The sequence below is a fragment of the Papilio xuthus genome, unplaced genomic scaffold (assembly GCF_000836235.2).
Source record: "Papilio xuthus unplaced genomic scaffold, Pxut_1.1 DF826159.1, whole genome shotgun sequence".
Classification (NCBI taxonomy): domain Eukaryota; kingdom Metazoa; phylum Arthropoda; class Insecta; order Lepidoptera; family Papilionidae; genus Papilio; species Papilio xuthus.
In genome coordinates this window covers 2,589,690-2,605,466 of record NW_013532490.1, presented here as the reverse complement: position 1 = coordinate 2,605,466, position 15,777 = coordinate 2,589,690, and the positions used below count along the sequence as shown (strand labels likewise).

At 37.7% G+C, this 15,777-nt stretch overlaps 1 protein-coding gene across 1 annotated transcript; it reads right to left on the bottom strand.

The window, feature by feature from the left end:
- Positions 1-268: 268 nt before the first annotated feature.
- On the bottom strand, positions 269-13,268 carry Magi (membrane associated guanylate kinase, WW and PDZ domain containing protein magi). The gene is made up of 19 exons (XM_013319368.1): positions 12,350-13,268; positions 10,533-10,732; positions 8,971-9,080; positions 8,220-8,319; positions 7,446-7,577; positions 7,028-7,157; positions 6,456-6,652; positions 6,115-6,236; positions 5,715-5,816; positions 5,509-5,617; positions 4,881-4,988; positions 4,259-4,654; positions 3,813-3,926; positions 3,468-3,603; positions 3,061-3,172; positions 2,587-2,722; positions 1,989-2,113; positions 1,478-1,569; positions 269-356 (listed from the first exon to the last, which is right to left on the bottom strand). Exons 1-19 carry the CDS (start codon positions 12,562-12,564, stop codon positions 269-271), a joined length of 2,724 nt encoding a protein of 907 aa, XP_013174822.1. The 5' UTR covers positions 12,565-13,268.
- Between the last annotated feature and the right edge of the window lie 2,509 nt (positions 13,269-15,777).

The following is a 15,777-nucleotide window of genomic DNA, read 5'->3' as shown; positions in this document are numbered from 1 at the left end:
GCGATTCCAGAAGGAACTTCAAAAATGTATAAAATTGACAATAACTTTCGATGAGTCACGTGATTGTCGCGCGACAAATCCATACATTTTGGATTTTCGTTATGAATTCGATTCGAAGCGAATGCGCTTGAAGTTCCTGGCAGTTCTATCATTAGTTCGAATTTTCACCACCGTTACCAACGGCAACCGTCAGCGTCAAATTGGCGCATATCAAATAGGCACAAAAGACCACGGCTTATAGCCTGTCCAGAGGTCAGTGATGTAACACTTACATAGGCATAGCCGGCGGGTACATAGGCGATGGGTGAAGTATATTATAGGACGCGGGCGCCATGTGATGCGAGGATGGGTCGGCTCTGAAAATAACCACAAATATATTTAAAAAAAAGTAAAAGTGGACCTCATTGAAATTTAAAACAAAAAAAAATAATTTAAATTTTAAAATTAATAAAGACAATAGCCATACAAGTGTCTAATATTTTCAACTAGCGGCGGAAAATAAAAATAATAAACATTATTAGTAGCCTATGTGTTCTTCCTGACTATGTTCTGTATGTATGCCAAATTTCATCAAGATCCGTTCAGCCGTTCTGGAGATATCTTCAAACAAACATCCATCAATCCATCTAAAAATTCGCATTTATAATATTAGTAAGAAGTAGGATCAGCTAGCATTAGAAAATTTTCTAACTTATGTACTTACAATCTAGAAAAGTCATTATTTGGTCCCCTATATGACGTCATAATTCTATCGGCAAGCTTTAATACAAAATTAATAACAAGCAAAACAAATTATCTTATAAAATATATTTACCATAATTATAATTGCTTACATTTGATATATGACCGGCCTTGATTTATAATCCCGCAGAATTAACAAACTTCAAAATTAAAAGAACATTTAATCAGAATTTAAAACCGACTAAGCCTGTTTAAAAACCTAAGGACTAAGTATCAAGGTAGGCAGAAGGCGCAGGACAGGCATTGGTTATCACTTGTGTTGGACGTAAAGACCCACTTTGGGTCACTGCTCCAGCGGAGTAAGACATTGTTAAATCTAATATTATACAATAGATTCCAGTCCGCTGTATTCTTAGATTTTACTTTTATTTTATATCATAAGGTGACAAACGAGCGAGCGGCCACCTGAAATCGCTGAAATAGCGAAGTGACTGTTGCCCATAGACATACGCAATTACATATGCGTTGCCTACCTTTAATCCACGGAGGAGAGGATGCACAGAAATAAAATATTTCCCCTTCTCATGAATCCTCTCATCCGGAAAGTCCACTTACACTTCCCATCCTTTCCTTATAAGAAAAAGGGTGGGAAGGGAAAGAGAACTAAATTACTAATTAAATTTAAGTTTTTTTTTTCTTGCATATAACAATGTTATTTTTAGCATATAGGCTATATAACGATGCAAACTTTAGACGCTGACGACAATGTTTACAAAAACTTTATAGATTAACTTACGTAAGCAGCGGTTGATGTGCGTGAGGCGCCACCATTGTTGGCAACCCTAGCGGCTGGATGTCCGCTCTGTTGTGTCGCACGCCCAACGTCACCTGGAATATGGATATATAAATATTAATTTAACCTCGGTTTTCTTAGATATTATGATCTAGCGTTTAAAACATATTGCTATATTTGTTTAGTCAAAGATAACCAACTCAAAACACACCTTAAATAAAACGGACCAGTGACCTTGAAAATCTAATTATATGACACTTGTAGACGAACATAATTATCTACCTGTTCTTATGAAACAGAACAATCAAGCAATATTGTCATGTGTTGGGGTAACGACAGTGTGAGCTTACCGTACCGCACCGTATTAAGCGTTAATTTCTGGCATCAAAATCACAGTTTAAAACATATTGCTATCTCTGTTCTGTTCAAGATAAAGACAAGGATGATATGTTTTATAGAGATATTCTGATGTCAGTAACCCAAGTTAAGTGAGGTATAAATGATTGGTACTGACATGTCCGCGGGATGCTGCCTGTGAGACGTATGCGACAGCGCGCGCGTGCGTCGCCCCGCCCAGCGGCACGCCGTCCACTGACGTCAGCAAGTCGCCTGGACGCAGCAACCCGTCTGCAGGACCACCTGGCACACACATTTATATCTTAATAACCATTAATAGAAACCTTTATTTACTTAAAGTAAATAACTAAAAATATATAGAAGAGATTGATTAATATTACTATATTTATGATATTAAAAGCTGACAACATTTAAAAGGTACATAACCAGTTTGAAGTAACCCCCAAAAGCAATTTATTTGAATTTTAATATAAAACGTGCAGAGAACAAGAATTTTAATATTACTGTTGTGTTAGAGCCACTGACCTCTATTAATAGATAGGCCATTGCTTGGAAATAACAGCTTTTGCTTTGTTCCGATATAAACGCACCTATGTTATGTGACAGTTTAATTCTATCTATATTATTAGTACGACTTCACACCACCACTACGCACCGCTATCATCAGCGCCAAAATGGCAAAAATCAATAAGGCACATATACTATGTCTGAGAGCCAGTCCATTTATAGATGTCAGTGGTTTTAACGTATATTACCAGGTACAACGTATCCAACGGCAACGCGACTGCCGTCCTCTGTGCCGCCGACGATACGGAAGCCGAAGCCAGCAGCACCGCGCGCCAGCCGCACCAACACGTCCGCCTCGGGGTCCAGCGCGCCTCCGCTCTCCACCTTCACACAGTGTTAGTATATTCCTTTACCATTTTTAGTCAATTTTCTTCAAATAACAGAAAATTTAGTATAGATATGTTCTATATGTATGCCAAATATCATCAAGATCCGTTTAGCTGTCCTGGAAATACCTTCTAACAAATATCCATCCATCTAAACACTCGCATATATGTAGTACTAGTTGTCGACCGTAAATCCGTCTGTCCACTATTAAAACAACTAAATTAGTAGCCTATGTGTTCTACATCTATGCCGAATTTCAGCGGGATCCATAGAGCAGTTCTACAGATGCCTTCTAACATACATCCATCCATCCAAACGTAAGTGGTGACTCATACCTGTGGGTAGTTGCCGACGTAAGTGCCGGGCTGCGACATGGCGTCGCCCTCGTAGCAAGGCGAGCGTCGCACCGGAGAGTGCATGTGACGAGACGGTGAGTTATCTCGAAGTCTGAAAAATTATAAATCCTACATTAGTTAAAGCTGGAATAGTTATGAGCGTTAAAAGATAAACAATATTTAGGATACACAAAGAACACAATCTTTATCATTTTTAGTTCTCTTTTAGTACTAAGAAAATTAGATAGTAGGTATAGCATTTTTCTAATATCTTGGCTGCTCAGAACATCACAGTTTTAGGTGTGTTGGTGCATAGTAGGATGCGGGGGGAGAGCGCCCCTGGGCTGCCAAGATATTTGAAAAGACCAATACCTTTTTTACTTTGCTAATAGTAAGAAAATAAGAACCTGAGAGGTGATCCTTTAATCCTACTGTTAGAAGAATTGTTTGAAGGCGACTGGCTCTGCAGCCGAGTTGACGGCGAATTGGTCAGTAGACGATCTGTCGCGCTGTTGTTTGACGGCGAATGACTTCTCAGACGACCTGCACACAAGACAAAACTGAATATATCTTATCTGGTGACTTAAAAACTGCTCTATGACATCCCTATTTAGGAGTTAGTTGAACAATCAAACATTTATTTTATAGTGTAAATTGACATAAGAGTCAAACAAAAAAAAACAGATAAAAAAACAATTGATTTTAAAATATGCTATTGGATTGGTTCCTTTCCTTCTTTGTTAATATTTTACCTGTGGAATTGGAAGGCGAGTGCGGGCGTATTCTGCTAGTGGAGGGCGACTGCCGTGACAGACCGCCGATGGCCGCCGTCGTCGGCGAATGAAGCATACCATCTTCTGGAAAACCTGCATAATAAAATAAAATATTTTTACGTCTTTATAATCTTACTTATATTATAAATGCAAATGTTAGGATAGATGTATGGATGAATGTTTGTTAGAAAACATCTCCAGAACGGCTGCATGGATTTCAAAGAAATTTGGCACAGGTGTAGAACATAGACTGGAAGAACACATAGTCTACTAAATAAGTTTTTGTTTTAATTCTGCACGGATAGAGTCGCTGTGGACAGTTAATAAATAATAAAAGATATTCCTCTAAACTTTTATGACTGGGTCATAATTATATTTAAAGGTTAAAATCACATCTTTAACAAAAAATAAATCACCAAACTAACCTCCATTATCACTGCTATCAGCAACACTGGCATTCCCCCTCCAGTACGCAGCGTTCATATCAACGTGTACAGTCGGTGTTGGCACTTCCCCCCAATTTCCATTCCATCTCTCCGCATTCCCTTCCCAAGCATTCCCATTTGCACCGTCCCATTTCTGACCATTCTCTTCCCATTTCTGTCTGTTCCCTTCCCATTTCTGTGCGTTCTCTGCCCAGTTGCGTATGTTATTGGAATTATCTATCCACGTCTCTTCCTGCCATTGTGTGTTGGGTTCGGTCCAGGGTGTGACTACTGGCAGGGTGAGGCGGGCACCTGGAGTACTACTCCGACGTCTCCGGTCCATTAAACTTTCGCGGCTTTCACGGGATTTATGCTCGGGGACTGCGTATGTTGCTTCTGTTAAAAAGCAAAACAAATTTAAAAAAATCTTTACAAATCCAGTTAGGTAGCAATAGGATAAGATTTAAAACAAGACAAATTGGTAAAGTGCCAACAGAAACGCCAACAATTTTTAATATTCTTAAAAAATTACTATCAGTATTTGGCGATAAAAAACGTTAGATTTTTTGACATTTTTGTTTTAGGTAGAATATTCTAAAACACTTTGTTTTAAATGTGTAACCTGTGTTCATGCCATTAAGTCTGTCTCGCAGGCTGTCCTGCGCGGGCGAGCGTAGTTGCTCTGCTGTTGGCGTCTTGCTCCTGCCCAACTGGTTGTTGTTTGCTGACGCTGTATAAAAATGATATTTTAACTTGATGGCAACAGGCAGTTAATATAAATAAAAATAATAAATGTACCTTCCCATAGATTCAGTATAAAGCCGCCTTGTGTAGCATGTAGGAAAACGTATTTAATTATAATAATATTAAGCAATATAATTATTTTTTTTTTCCACTTCTGAAACACTGTATTGAAATATGATTTCATCACTGTTATTGTAACTAAAAATATTGACAAACAATACGTGCGTTTTTAGATAATGGATTGGCACGTCGTTCGAAAGAGAAATCCCATTCCAGGCTTGCCAGAATAAGTACTACGCGGTTGAATTGTCACGTATAACTGAAGAATACTCTTATTCCTCACGGGTATAGTTGTTTTCATATAACTTGGTGGCTCAGAAGGTTGTGCGAGTAGCTGCCCAGAACATAATTGTTGATGCAAAGCGTAAAAGAATGCGAGGTGAGGGCAATGCGAAGCTTGTAGCTCAAGTACAGCTGCCAAGATATTGTAATATTACTATACATACAGGTTGGCTGCAGACGCGTGGCGGAACGGCTGCGCGGCGCACGCGTCACATTGTTGCGTCGCCACACACGTAGCGTTGTCTCGTGCAGCGCCGGACATTCCTTTAGTACCTGAAATTGCTCCACATTAGAACCGTAGAAAATGACATAAAATCTGATCTAATATTTATTACAATCGATTTTGAAGCTGTACTAAATAAACACGTACTTGCACGACATGTTGATGCGGCGCGTGCCTGACGTCTGTGTCTCCGATCTGCAGTAATAAGTCGCCTTCCCGCAGTCCTGCGCATCTACTTCTGTCCAGTACCTTTAGATAGGAAATATTATAATATGTGGACAAAAAAAAATTGTCGCGATATTGAGTCTCGCATTATCTGTTTGTGACGTCATTTTACGCAAATTGGTATCAAACAATCAGATAGATATAATCATCAACAGTGGCGCCACCACTTCAATGGCAGAAATTTCAGAATAAAAGTATCTTCGCGGCTCGGAACATCGTACGAGTAGCTGCACAGAACAATGTGTGTAGCGGGGCATAGTTGCTAGAATCTGAGCCGTCAAGATATTTGAAACATCCCATACTAATGTTATATGAGACGTACCTTCTTGACTTTCTGTCCGTGCACGCTGTCAGCGATGGTGAAGCCGAAGCCCGCAGCGCCGCGGCGTAACGTCAGCGCCAGCTCACGTCCCGGAGACTGCGCACCGCCGCGACTGTCGTGCTCTGAAATAACATATAAGTAATGAAACCGAATGTTGCACATGTAATTATTAGTGGACGCTAATTAGGCAAATTTAGAGAGCAAAATGATTATTCAGTTTCTTTTCTTCCTTTAATTTCCTTAAAAAGAGGTACAAAGCTTATTATGATACAATATAAAATTGAAAACAAAGCAATGTATTCTGTGTTTGTTCTTCGTTTTAAAAATGTAAGTAAAATTACCAGTAGCCAGAGTAAGTAGATGATCAGCGGAGGGACACCGCGGTGGCACGGCGCTGGTCTCCGTGGTGGCCAGTTCATCCAGGTCGAAGGAGCGTGACATAAGCCGGCGCTGGTCAGGGCTGTGCGGAGTCACAGGAGAATTGTCAGTCTCATCGTGTCCCGCCGCCTCGTTACTGTTGGGCGAGTCAAGGTTAAATCTGAAAAATACCAAACATGAAATATTAAAAAAAAAATAGTCAAAGTATAGTCGCTGAGGCAATCAAAGAAGTTTAAAAAACTAACTTGATTGAATGTAATATGTATATTTCAAATGTAAAGTATTTCTTTAGAACTGCAATTTTGTTATGGTACTGTTAACCATTTCTTTCTATCATAATGTCGTTATTTACCTGGGTTTGTGACTAAATCTCCCATTAAAACATATTATCTCAGTTTTATCAACAATAATGACAGGGATGACGATATGTTTTATACAGAGATTTTGCTCTTTGAAATGCATGGTTAGTACTGGAATGGTTTCTTATGTTTAAGCAAAATTCTAATGTCTCTGGAAATCTTCCAACGATATTTACCTGGTCCTCAAAGCCCGTGTGAGTTGCTGCATAGCAACAGCATCAGAAGTAGCGGGCGTTGTTGCGTCCACCGCTAATGTACTGAGAACACGAGTGTTGGGGTCCTCGGAATCAAATGATAGAGGATAACCTGTAATTTAAATAATTTTTCTTTTAAATCTTACTAATATTATAATTGCGAATGTGTATATGGATGGATGGATGTTTGTTTTATGGTATCTCCGGAACGGTTCAACGGATTTTGATGAAATTTGGCACAAATGTCGAACATAGCCTGGAAGAACACATAGGCTACTTATAGTGTTTTTTTACCTACGCGCTGACGGAATCTATAAATAACGGTGAGTTTTTGTACATATACAAAAACATTTTATTTTTGTCTGCCATTTTATGATCATATTAGCCAGATAATACTAACCTCGTACAAAATGTAAGGCGACATCAGTTCCAGGTGTTATAGACTGGAAGATCTGTGCGACCTGAGCGTGTGACAGGCCGCGCACACCGCGGTTGCCCACGCCCACCACCACGTCACCTGGACGAAGGGCACCTGGAAATAGAAAGAAAGAAACTCCAGTACAATCTTAGTAAATCTTGATAATATTACAAATGCGAATGTTTAGATGGATGGATGTTTGTTAGTAGGTATCTCCAGAACAGTTCAACGGATCTCAATGAATTTTGGCATACATATGGAACATAGTTTGGAAGAACACATAGGCTATTTAATAAGTATTTTTAATACCATGCGTACGAAGTCGCGGGCGATAGTTAGTAAGGAATAAATTCTAATGTATTTAGTTCAAAAGCAAATAAATTCAAAGGTTTTAAACGAATGAAAAACACTTTCAAAACTCGTATACACGATGTGCGAACGGAAATTTGACGCCCACTATCCATTAGCAATAAACACAAGAAAGTTCATTGAACGAATTCAATAATTCCAATCGGAAAAAAAACATTTTAAAAAAACTTTAACGAGTAAAATGCGTGGTATTTCACTACTTTTATAAATGCGAAAGTTTTAATGGATAGATGAATGTTTGTTTGAAGGTATCTCCGGCTCAATGGATCTTTATGGAATTTGGCACAAAGGCTATTTTTTTATAATCTCGCGTGTATGGAGTCGCAGTCGACAGCTATCAAGCAATAGAAAGATAGTGATTAATATTATTAGTAAGTAAAGTCTTACCATCAATCCAGGCCGGGCTGTGAGGGACAATGCTGCGTATTTGTAGATAGCCTTCTGTTTCTGGTATACCTTCAGCTCCGATAAGCGTGAAACCGAGACCCTGAAAATTAAAATAAATATTGGAATTTCACGCACCAAGTTTCACTGTGAGAGAATTACCCTCATTTGAATCGGGCACTAATTTGGAAACAATGTATTAATATACGACGTACAACAACATAACTCACACCCGCAATCCAGAGGGGTAGGCAGAAACTATGGAGCTCAATTTGGCGAGGTCCTGACATACCTCTTTCGTTTCTACATTCATACATCTGTGCATACATGTACCTCGGATCCTTACGTGTGTAAAAGTGCGTCTAGGACGTCTCTAACAAACAATATTTTAGATATACGATTTAAGATAGTACACACTAGAGGGAACTTCAATATGAGCCCTTAAAGATCGTAACCATAGTGTCAAACTACCTTTATTCTCGGTATTACAATGTACAAACAAATAAATTAACATAAAAATTATCTTTCTATGGCATTGTCAACTGTAAGAGAACTCTTTTAAAATTAAGCTCAGTACATCACCGAATTTCTATTGTTATGTTACAAACATCGTATTGTGTTTGTACACTTGTATACTTTGTAGTATAAATTAAAAAAGATATATGTATGTAAATTAATTAACACGGACATAACACGAAGAGAAAGTTCGATGTTCACAGATTATCGATTATTAACGATCAATTGGTTTTCATACCTGAGTGCCTTTTGTGAGTGTTATAGTGAATCTCTCCCCGCGTAACTCCCCCCCTGGTGGGGGCCCGTTCGTCTGGCTGACTCCCCCATTTTCTGCTGCTAACTTCTCAGCTGTAAAATACAATTCATAGCAAAATCAGCAACCTAATCTTACTAATATTATAATTGCAAATGTTTGTATGGATGGATGGATTTCGATGAAATTTGGCACAGATGGAGAAAATAAAGTGGACACATAGACTACGAAGTATTTTTTTTAATTAAGCGCGGGCAGAGTCGCAGACGACGACTAGTATGAGAAATAAGTTTGTAAAACCTTTTAGGATGCATATAAGATTATGTGAAATAGATAACCTTGTATAAAATAGTTTTAAAATGTATTAGAAAGACATTTTTGTTTTTAATATTAACAAGTTGTAATATTTGAAGAAAAATTAAAAACGTAAGTCTACTTCAAGTGATCACTCTGCGTAATTAAAGACGCGGGAAGTAGGTAGATTACAAATACTGATAAACTCTTTCTTTCTACATGCACCTACTAATGACTTCCTAGTAATTATTAAAGTTGTAAAAGAAAAAAAAATTCTAAACAGATGAAACCAATGGTTTTAAATAGAAAGTTCTAGTACAATTTTTATAAAATGAACTTTACAGGAAAGGCTTTAGTGTTAAATTCAACTTTATTCAGATAGAAATTATTATAATCCATTTCATACTTAAGCAGGGCTTCATATAATGTTCGCAAGGTTAGTGACGTTGATAATGTAGGAAGCAAGACTAGTATAAAATTATAAGATTAGAAACTTATATGGAAACAACCTTTTTATTCATGGTCATGAGCTCAAACCCTAGCTAATCATGTTAACTCACGTTTATTTCATAATTAGCTGCCGTCTGACCGTGTTATGTTAATATCCGTGTGTAATTAAAAAAAAACTTAATAAGTAGCCTATGTATTCTTTCAGACTATGTTTTACGTCTATGCCAAATTGCAGCGAGATCCGTTGAGCCGTTCCGGAGTTCGATTGTTAACAGATATCTTGACGGCTCTTAACTTCGCGCGAGCTACTGCGCAGAATACAATTTTAAGTGTATTGGGGCTTAGCGGGATGCGGGAGGAAGATACTGCGCAGCGCTCACGATCTTGAGCCACCAAGATATTTGAATGGAACTATACCTCATTGCTTATTGTCTTTAGAAAACTTTAATCATTTAAATTATTTTTATCCAAAAATTTACCTGATTTATGTGACTCCTCTGAGAGCATTAACAGAAAGATAGGAATTTATAATACTTTCAAATAAGTACTTATTGTGAGATAGATAGGAAGGGGCAGCAGCCCTATAGATAATAAAAACATATAAAATGGATATAAAAACTACATTAAATAAGAACATATTGATGTAAGCTGCCCCACCTATACCTAGACTAGAGCATCGGCTTGCGACGCTCATACGTACTAGTCAATAAATATTTAGTACTAAGAAGTACTCTTGCATTTCACCAATAACATAAGCCAAACTCTGATTTTAGTTTTATAATATCACCAACAAATTATCTTACCTCTCAATCTTCTAGCCTGAAGCACAGGGTTTTCATATTGTGTACGCCTATTGATATGGTCCACGTAATAAGAACCATATCTTTCATCGGTGACTCTCTCCCAGCCGTACGGCAGTTCATCTTCCCCGCATTCGCCCAGCGAGTGCTTCCGGACTCTCGCTAACCTTGGATCCAGCCAGTGCGATGTACCAGTATTGTGACTAAGAACCAAAAAAAACAAAATTACTAGTATAATAGGTTTCATATATTTTGGCGGCTCCAACTTCGCTTTGCTGCGCAGCCCGTTAATGACCTTGGGCTGTCAAGATATTTGAAAAGAGCTATGAAAAAGTTAAGTATTCCAACTGTGTAATGCTATTAGTGCCTAATAACACTATTGCTATCTCTGTTTGGCAATATAGGTAATACAGGTGATATGATAGTAAATATTCATTGTAAGATATCACAATAGAATTGTTCCTTTTTTTCTTCTTCATTGATGTTCAATTATTTTAGCATTGGTGAGCAAAATCGAGATTAAAAAAACCTAATAAAGGTAAAACCATGTACCACTACTGCTGTTAATAATAAATCTATGTGTAGCCATTAATTTTGTAGACTTACCTCTTTAACTTTCTATTATAACAAGAGCACATGTTTTACCAACAAAATAAGCAACAATTCAACAATATCTAGAAAGTTCTATAAATAAATTTGCACAGTGTTAACTACACAGCTGACCGAAGGAAACTGATTTCAAATACAAGTCTAACAGTCAATCTAAATTTAGAACTTAAAGAAAAATATTTACTTCAAACTTTGGGCTGCGGTGGATAACTGTTTATTATCAATAGATGGTTTTAATATGAAATTTAGTTCATGGTTAATCTATTTATGTACACAATGTTTTAAAACTATCAACATAGATTGTGGAGGGTTAACAGCTTATATTTTGATACTGTATGTTTGTTTACTTTGCATTGAAGGTTTCCGTCCATGCCTTTGCCAAGAACTCTGATTCTTCAGAAAACCTAACAAGATAGTGAAAACTAGATAAAACAGAGTTAAACCAGAAGAAAAAGTTAATAATAAGTTGTAATATTTGATGCTTTATCAAGCATTTTCTACTACACATTTTTCAAAACAAGCGTTTGTTATATACCTTATAAATCTAACTAATATTATATATCCAAATGATTAGATGGATAGATGAATGTTTGTATGAAGGTATCTCCAGGACAGCTCAATGGATCTTAATGAAATTAGGTATAAATATAGAACAGTCTGGAAGTATGCATAGGCTACTAATTAAGTTTTGTTTCCGCATGGACAAAGTCGCGGGCCACAACTCATCAAGTCATAATATAATAAGTCACTGAGTGGTCATCATTCATTAGATTAACTATGTCACTCGAGGGAGGAACATGAACCTGATTACATCTAATTCTCTAAATTGGTCAAGTCATTAATTATTCAAGAGGTCAAAACAGAATGCAGAATTCATTGGCCAACAATTTTTTATTGTATATAGTTAGAACTGTATAAGAGAGAATCTGAGGGACTGCAATTTTTTCTTCCTTTAAGAGGTTTCTCTGTTACTGAGTTTCTTCGATCAATGTACCTAGCTTATAGAGGTTCTTACTTATCCAGTTATTGCTTGTCAAGGTTCTGTGTAGTACAAACTAATGTTTGCATTATGTATCAACACATTCTTAGTATAAGAGTACAAGAGAATACAGAGTATTATTACAATGTAACTTAGTCATGACACATTGGTATGGGGTATTATAATTTTTGTAAACCTGTTTATATTATTAATGCATGTAATTTTTACTCACTCTATAAAATATCTCTCTCCAGATGGTGTGAAGGCTTTTTCCCACATGGGAGGCAATGGTCCAAGGTTATAATCATCTTCATCCTCCCGCTTGTGTCCAGGGTCTCCAGGTCTAACTCCCACCACAGAACCTCCAGCTGTACCCGCCGTTCCAGAACTATGTGTCGAGATTCCAGCTGATGATAGTCTATCGGAGTCCACTGAGCTCTGTGCCATTGCTTTAGAAGTTGTAACACTTTAACATTTTACTATTCTTTTTAGTTACAATCGTAATTTCTTCCCGCCAACAAACTCACTTAATTTGAAAATAGAACTGACACAATAAAAAAATTATCTTGATAACATTTGTTTCACATTCTTTGCACTTTACTCACCGAATTAAAAGACGTACCGTAAAAACAAAACAATAGTCGCATGCGGGCAAGCCAATGACCACTTATGAGTCATTTTGGGACCTGGTGACTCCTCAGATCGCGTATTTTTTTACCTGTCCGACAACAAGACGATCCACGTAGCTACTAAGTGGACTGTCGTTAGTTTATTGATAAGTCATCATCGGAAAGTGCTTAATTTGTTAGTGCATATCGCCGCCGCGGCAAACGAGAAACGATGTACCGCACTGCAGGTGCATCATAACGAATTATAACGATAAAAACAACATGCATATTTAGCGTCCCTGTGACTTTGGTAACGGTAAATTAGATAACACAAACTAGAACTCCACACTTATGTATGCTAATAAGACACATTAACAAGTTCACTTTCTCACATAAACAGGTAAAATCTCAACTTTTGAAAGTAGGTGCAACAAGTGAGTGAGTAGGATGTCTAGCACGGCGTCTATACAGCTGTTTTCTTTTGAAACTATGCTGCCTATCTGCGTATCTGTATAGATAGCTACCAAAGAGTATGTACAATAAGAGATGGGACTCTTGACTAATTAGATGCACAAACGGAGAATAAAATTGTCATTTTCAATGCTAGCAATATTATGAACTGAAATAAGAGAAAACCTTTAATGTATATAAGGTTTTAATAAGCTAAAATTAACAGTAGAATTCATTTTAGTAGCATTAGATACATTGACAAAGACACTAACAAAACAGATTGTCAATGACATTAGCTTATGGCTGATAGTTACAAGTAAGAAGTTTACATCATTCTCCCGCACTAATTTAAAACATAATCTTTTAAAAATTCTGGTGTTTTACGGGCGCGACCAGATCTACGGAGTATTGGCTCCGGCGGCGGTGATGATGGTAACTCGGTCTCTAGCTCTCTGCTATTATCAAGTATCACAGGTCCTGTCTCATTAGATGAAGGAATCTCCAAGTTTTGGTCTTCTGCTTCCAGAAGTGGTTCTGCGACGTTATCATAATCAGTAGTACGTTCATTATCTGTCCGCAGATCTACCCCTTCTGAACCCATTGGTGCTAGATGACGATTCGACACCGTTGTTTCTCGGCCGTCTGGGAGCCGAATGTATGAATAGTCAGGATTGCTGTGTATCAATTCAACCTCTTCTACTAATGGCTGATATTTATTTGTACGGTTAAATTTCTTCACCAATACTTGTCCAGAGTTTGTAAGCCACGATGGAACAGAAGTGCCGTTAGTAGATCTTCGTGGGTGTCTAAACATTCTTTCATGTGGAGTGCAATTTATGGCTGTACAAAGCAATGATCGAATTGAATGTAAGGCTTGCGGTAATACTTGCTCCCACTTTTCTATTGAAAGATTCTTCGTCTTCAGCGCCAAGAGTATCGTTCGCCAAAGAGTAGAATTCAATTTTTCTACTTAACCGTTGCCTTGAGGGTTATAAGCTGTAGTTCTACTAGTGACAATACCTCGAACATGTAAAAATTCCTGTACTTCGGCAGAAAGAAACGCTGTTCCGCGATCTGAATGTACGTAAGAAGGCATGCCGAATATCATAAACAAGTTGTTAAGGTGTTTGATCACTGTTTTCGAGCTTACATCTGAGCATGGAAAAGCAAAAGGGAAACGTGAAAATTCGTCAATCACGGTAAGTATGAATTTGTTATTATTGTTCGTTGGAACTGGTCCTTTAAAATCTATGCTAAGGCGTTCAAAAGCGGCCGTCGCTTTAACAAGTTTCCTCTGATCATCAAAGGTATTTCGGAAGAATCTAGGTTTTACTTCAGAGCAGGTTCGACAAGATTTTGTCATTGTTCTGACTTCTTCAATGGAATAGGGAAGATTTTTAGAGCGAACCCAGTGAAACATTCTTGTTACCCCTGGATGACAAAGAGCCTCATGCAGCGAGAAAAGTTTTGCAGTACGTGTTTCTACAGTGGCACAAACTCGGGATAGTGCATCAGCAGCATAGTTCTCTTTCCCCGGTCTGTATATAATATCGTATTTAAAAGCAGCAAGTTCCAGTCGCCACCTTTGAATTTTTTCATTCTTTATCTTACTTGAATGTTTCATATTAAACATAAAAGAAACCGAGCGTTGATCGGTTACCAACTTAAAATGTCTACCGATAAGGAAATGTCTCCATTTCTTTAATGATTTAACAATGGCGTACGCTTCTTTTTCAATGGCGGAGTGGTTCTGTTCGCTCGAATTTAAAGTTCTTGAAAAAAACGCCACAGGTCTGGAATTCTGCGTGAGCACTGCTGCAATGGAATGATCGGAAGCGTCAGTTTCGACTGTAAAAGGTATATTTACATCAATTGCATGTATAGAAGACTTTGCGATATCATTTTTCAGGTCTTCGAAAGATTTAATTTGCTCCTCTTTGAGCGGAAAAGTTGTCGAGTTAGCAAGTGAGTGGATCCGTTTTGAAAAGTTTGGAATCCACTTAGAGTAGTGTGCGAACATTCCGAGTGTCCTTCTTAAGGTCAGTAAATCGCTAGGTGGAGGTAAATTAAACAGTGGCTTGAGTCGCTCGCTGTCAGGTTTAATTATGTGGTTTTGAATATTATAGCCTAGTATATTAATTGACTCTTGAGAAAATTTGCATTTTTGTATATTCAGTGTTAAACCGTATTTCTTTGTGGCATTCATAAAACTTTCTAAGTTATGATCGTGTTCTTCAAGAGTACGGCCAGCAATAGTTATGTCATCAAGATACGCATATGTGTTTTGAAGCTTCTCTTTTCTTATAATCCAATCGATTGTTCGTTGGAAGCTCGAAACACCATTTGTTACTCCAAACGGAATACGTCTGAACTGGTACAAATTTCCCAGTGCTTCAAAAGCGGTAAATTTCCTTTCTTCAGGTAGTATAGGTACTTGATGATACGTACTTTTCAGGTCTATTAGGCTGAAAAATGTATTCTTTGCCACTTTCGAAACTAAGTCCTCAATGTTTGGTAAAGGGTACGCGTCAAGTTCTGTGTAACGATTAATTGTCTGAGAGTAATCAATCACAAGGCGTTTTCTATGAGTTTCGCTTTTTGT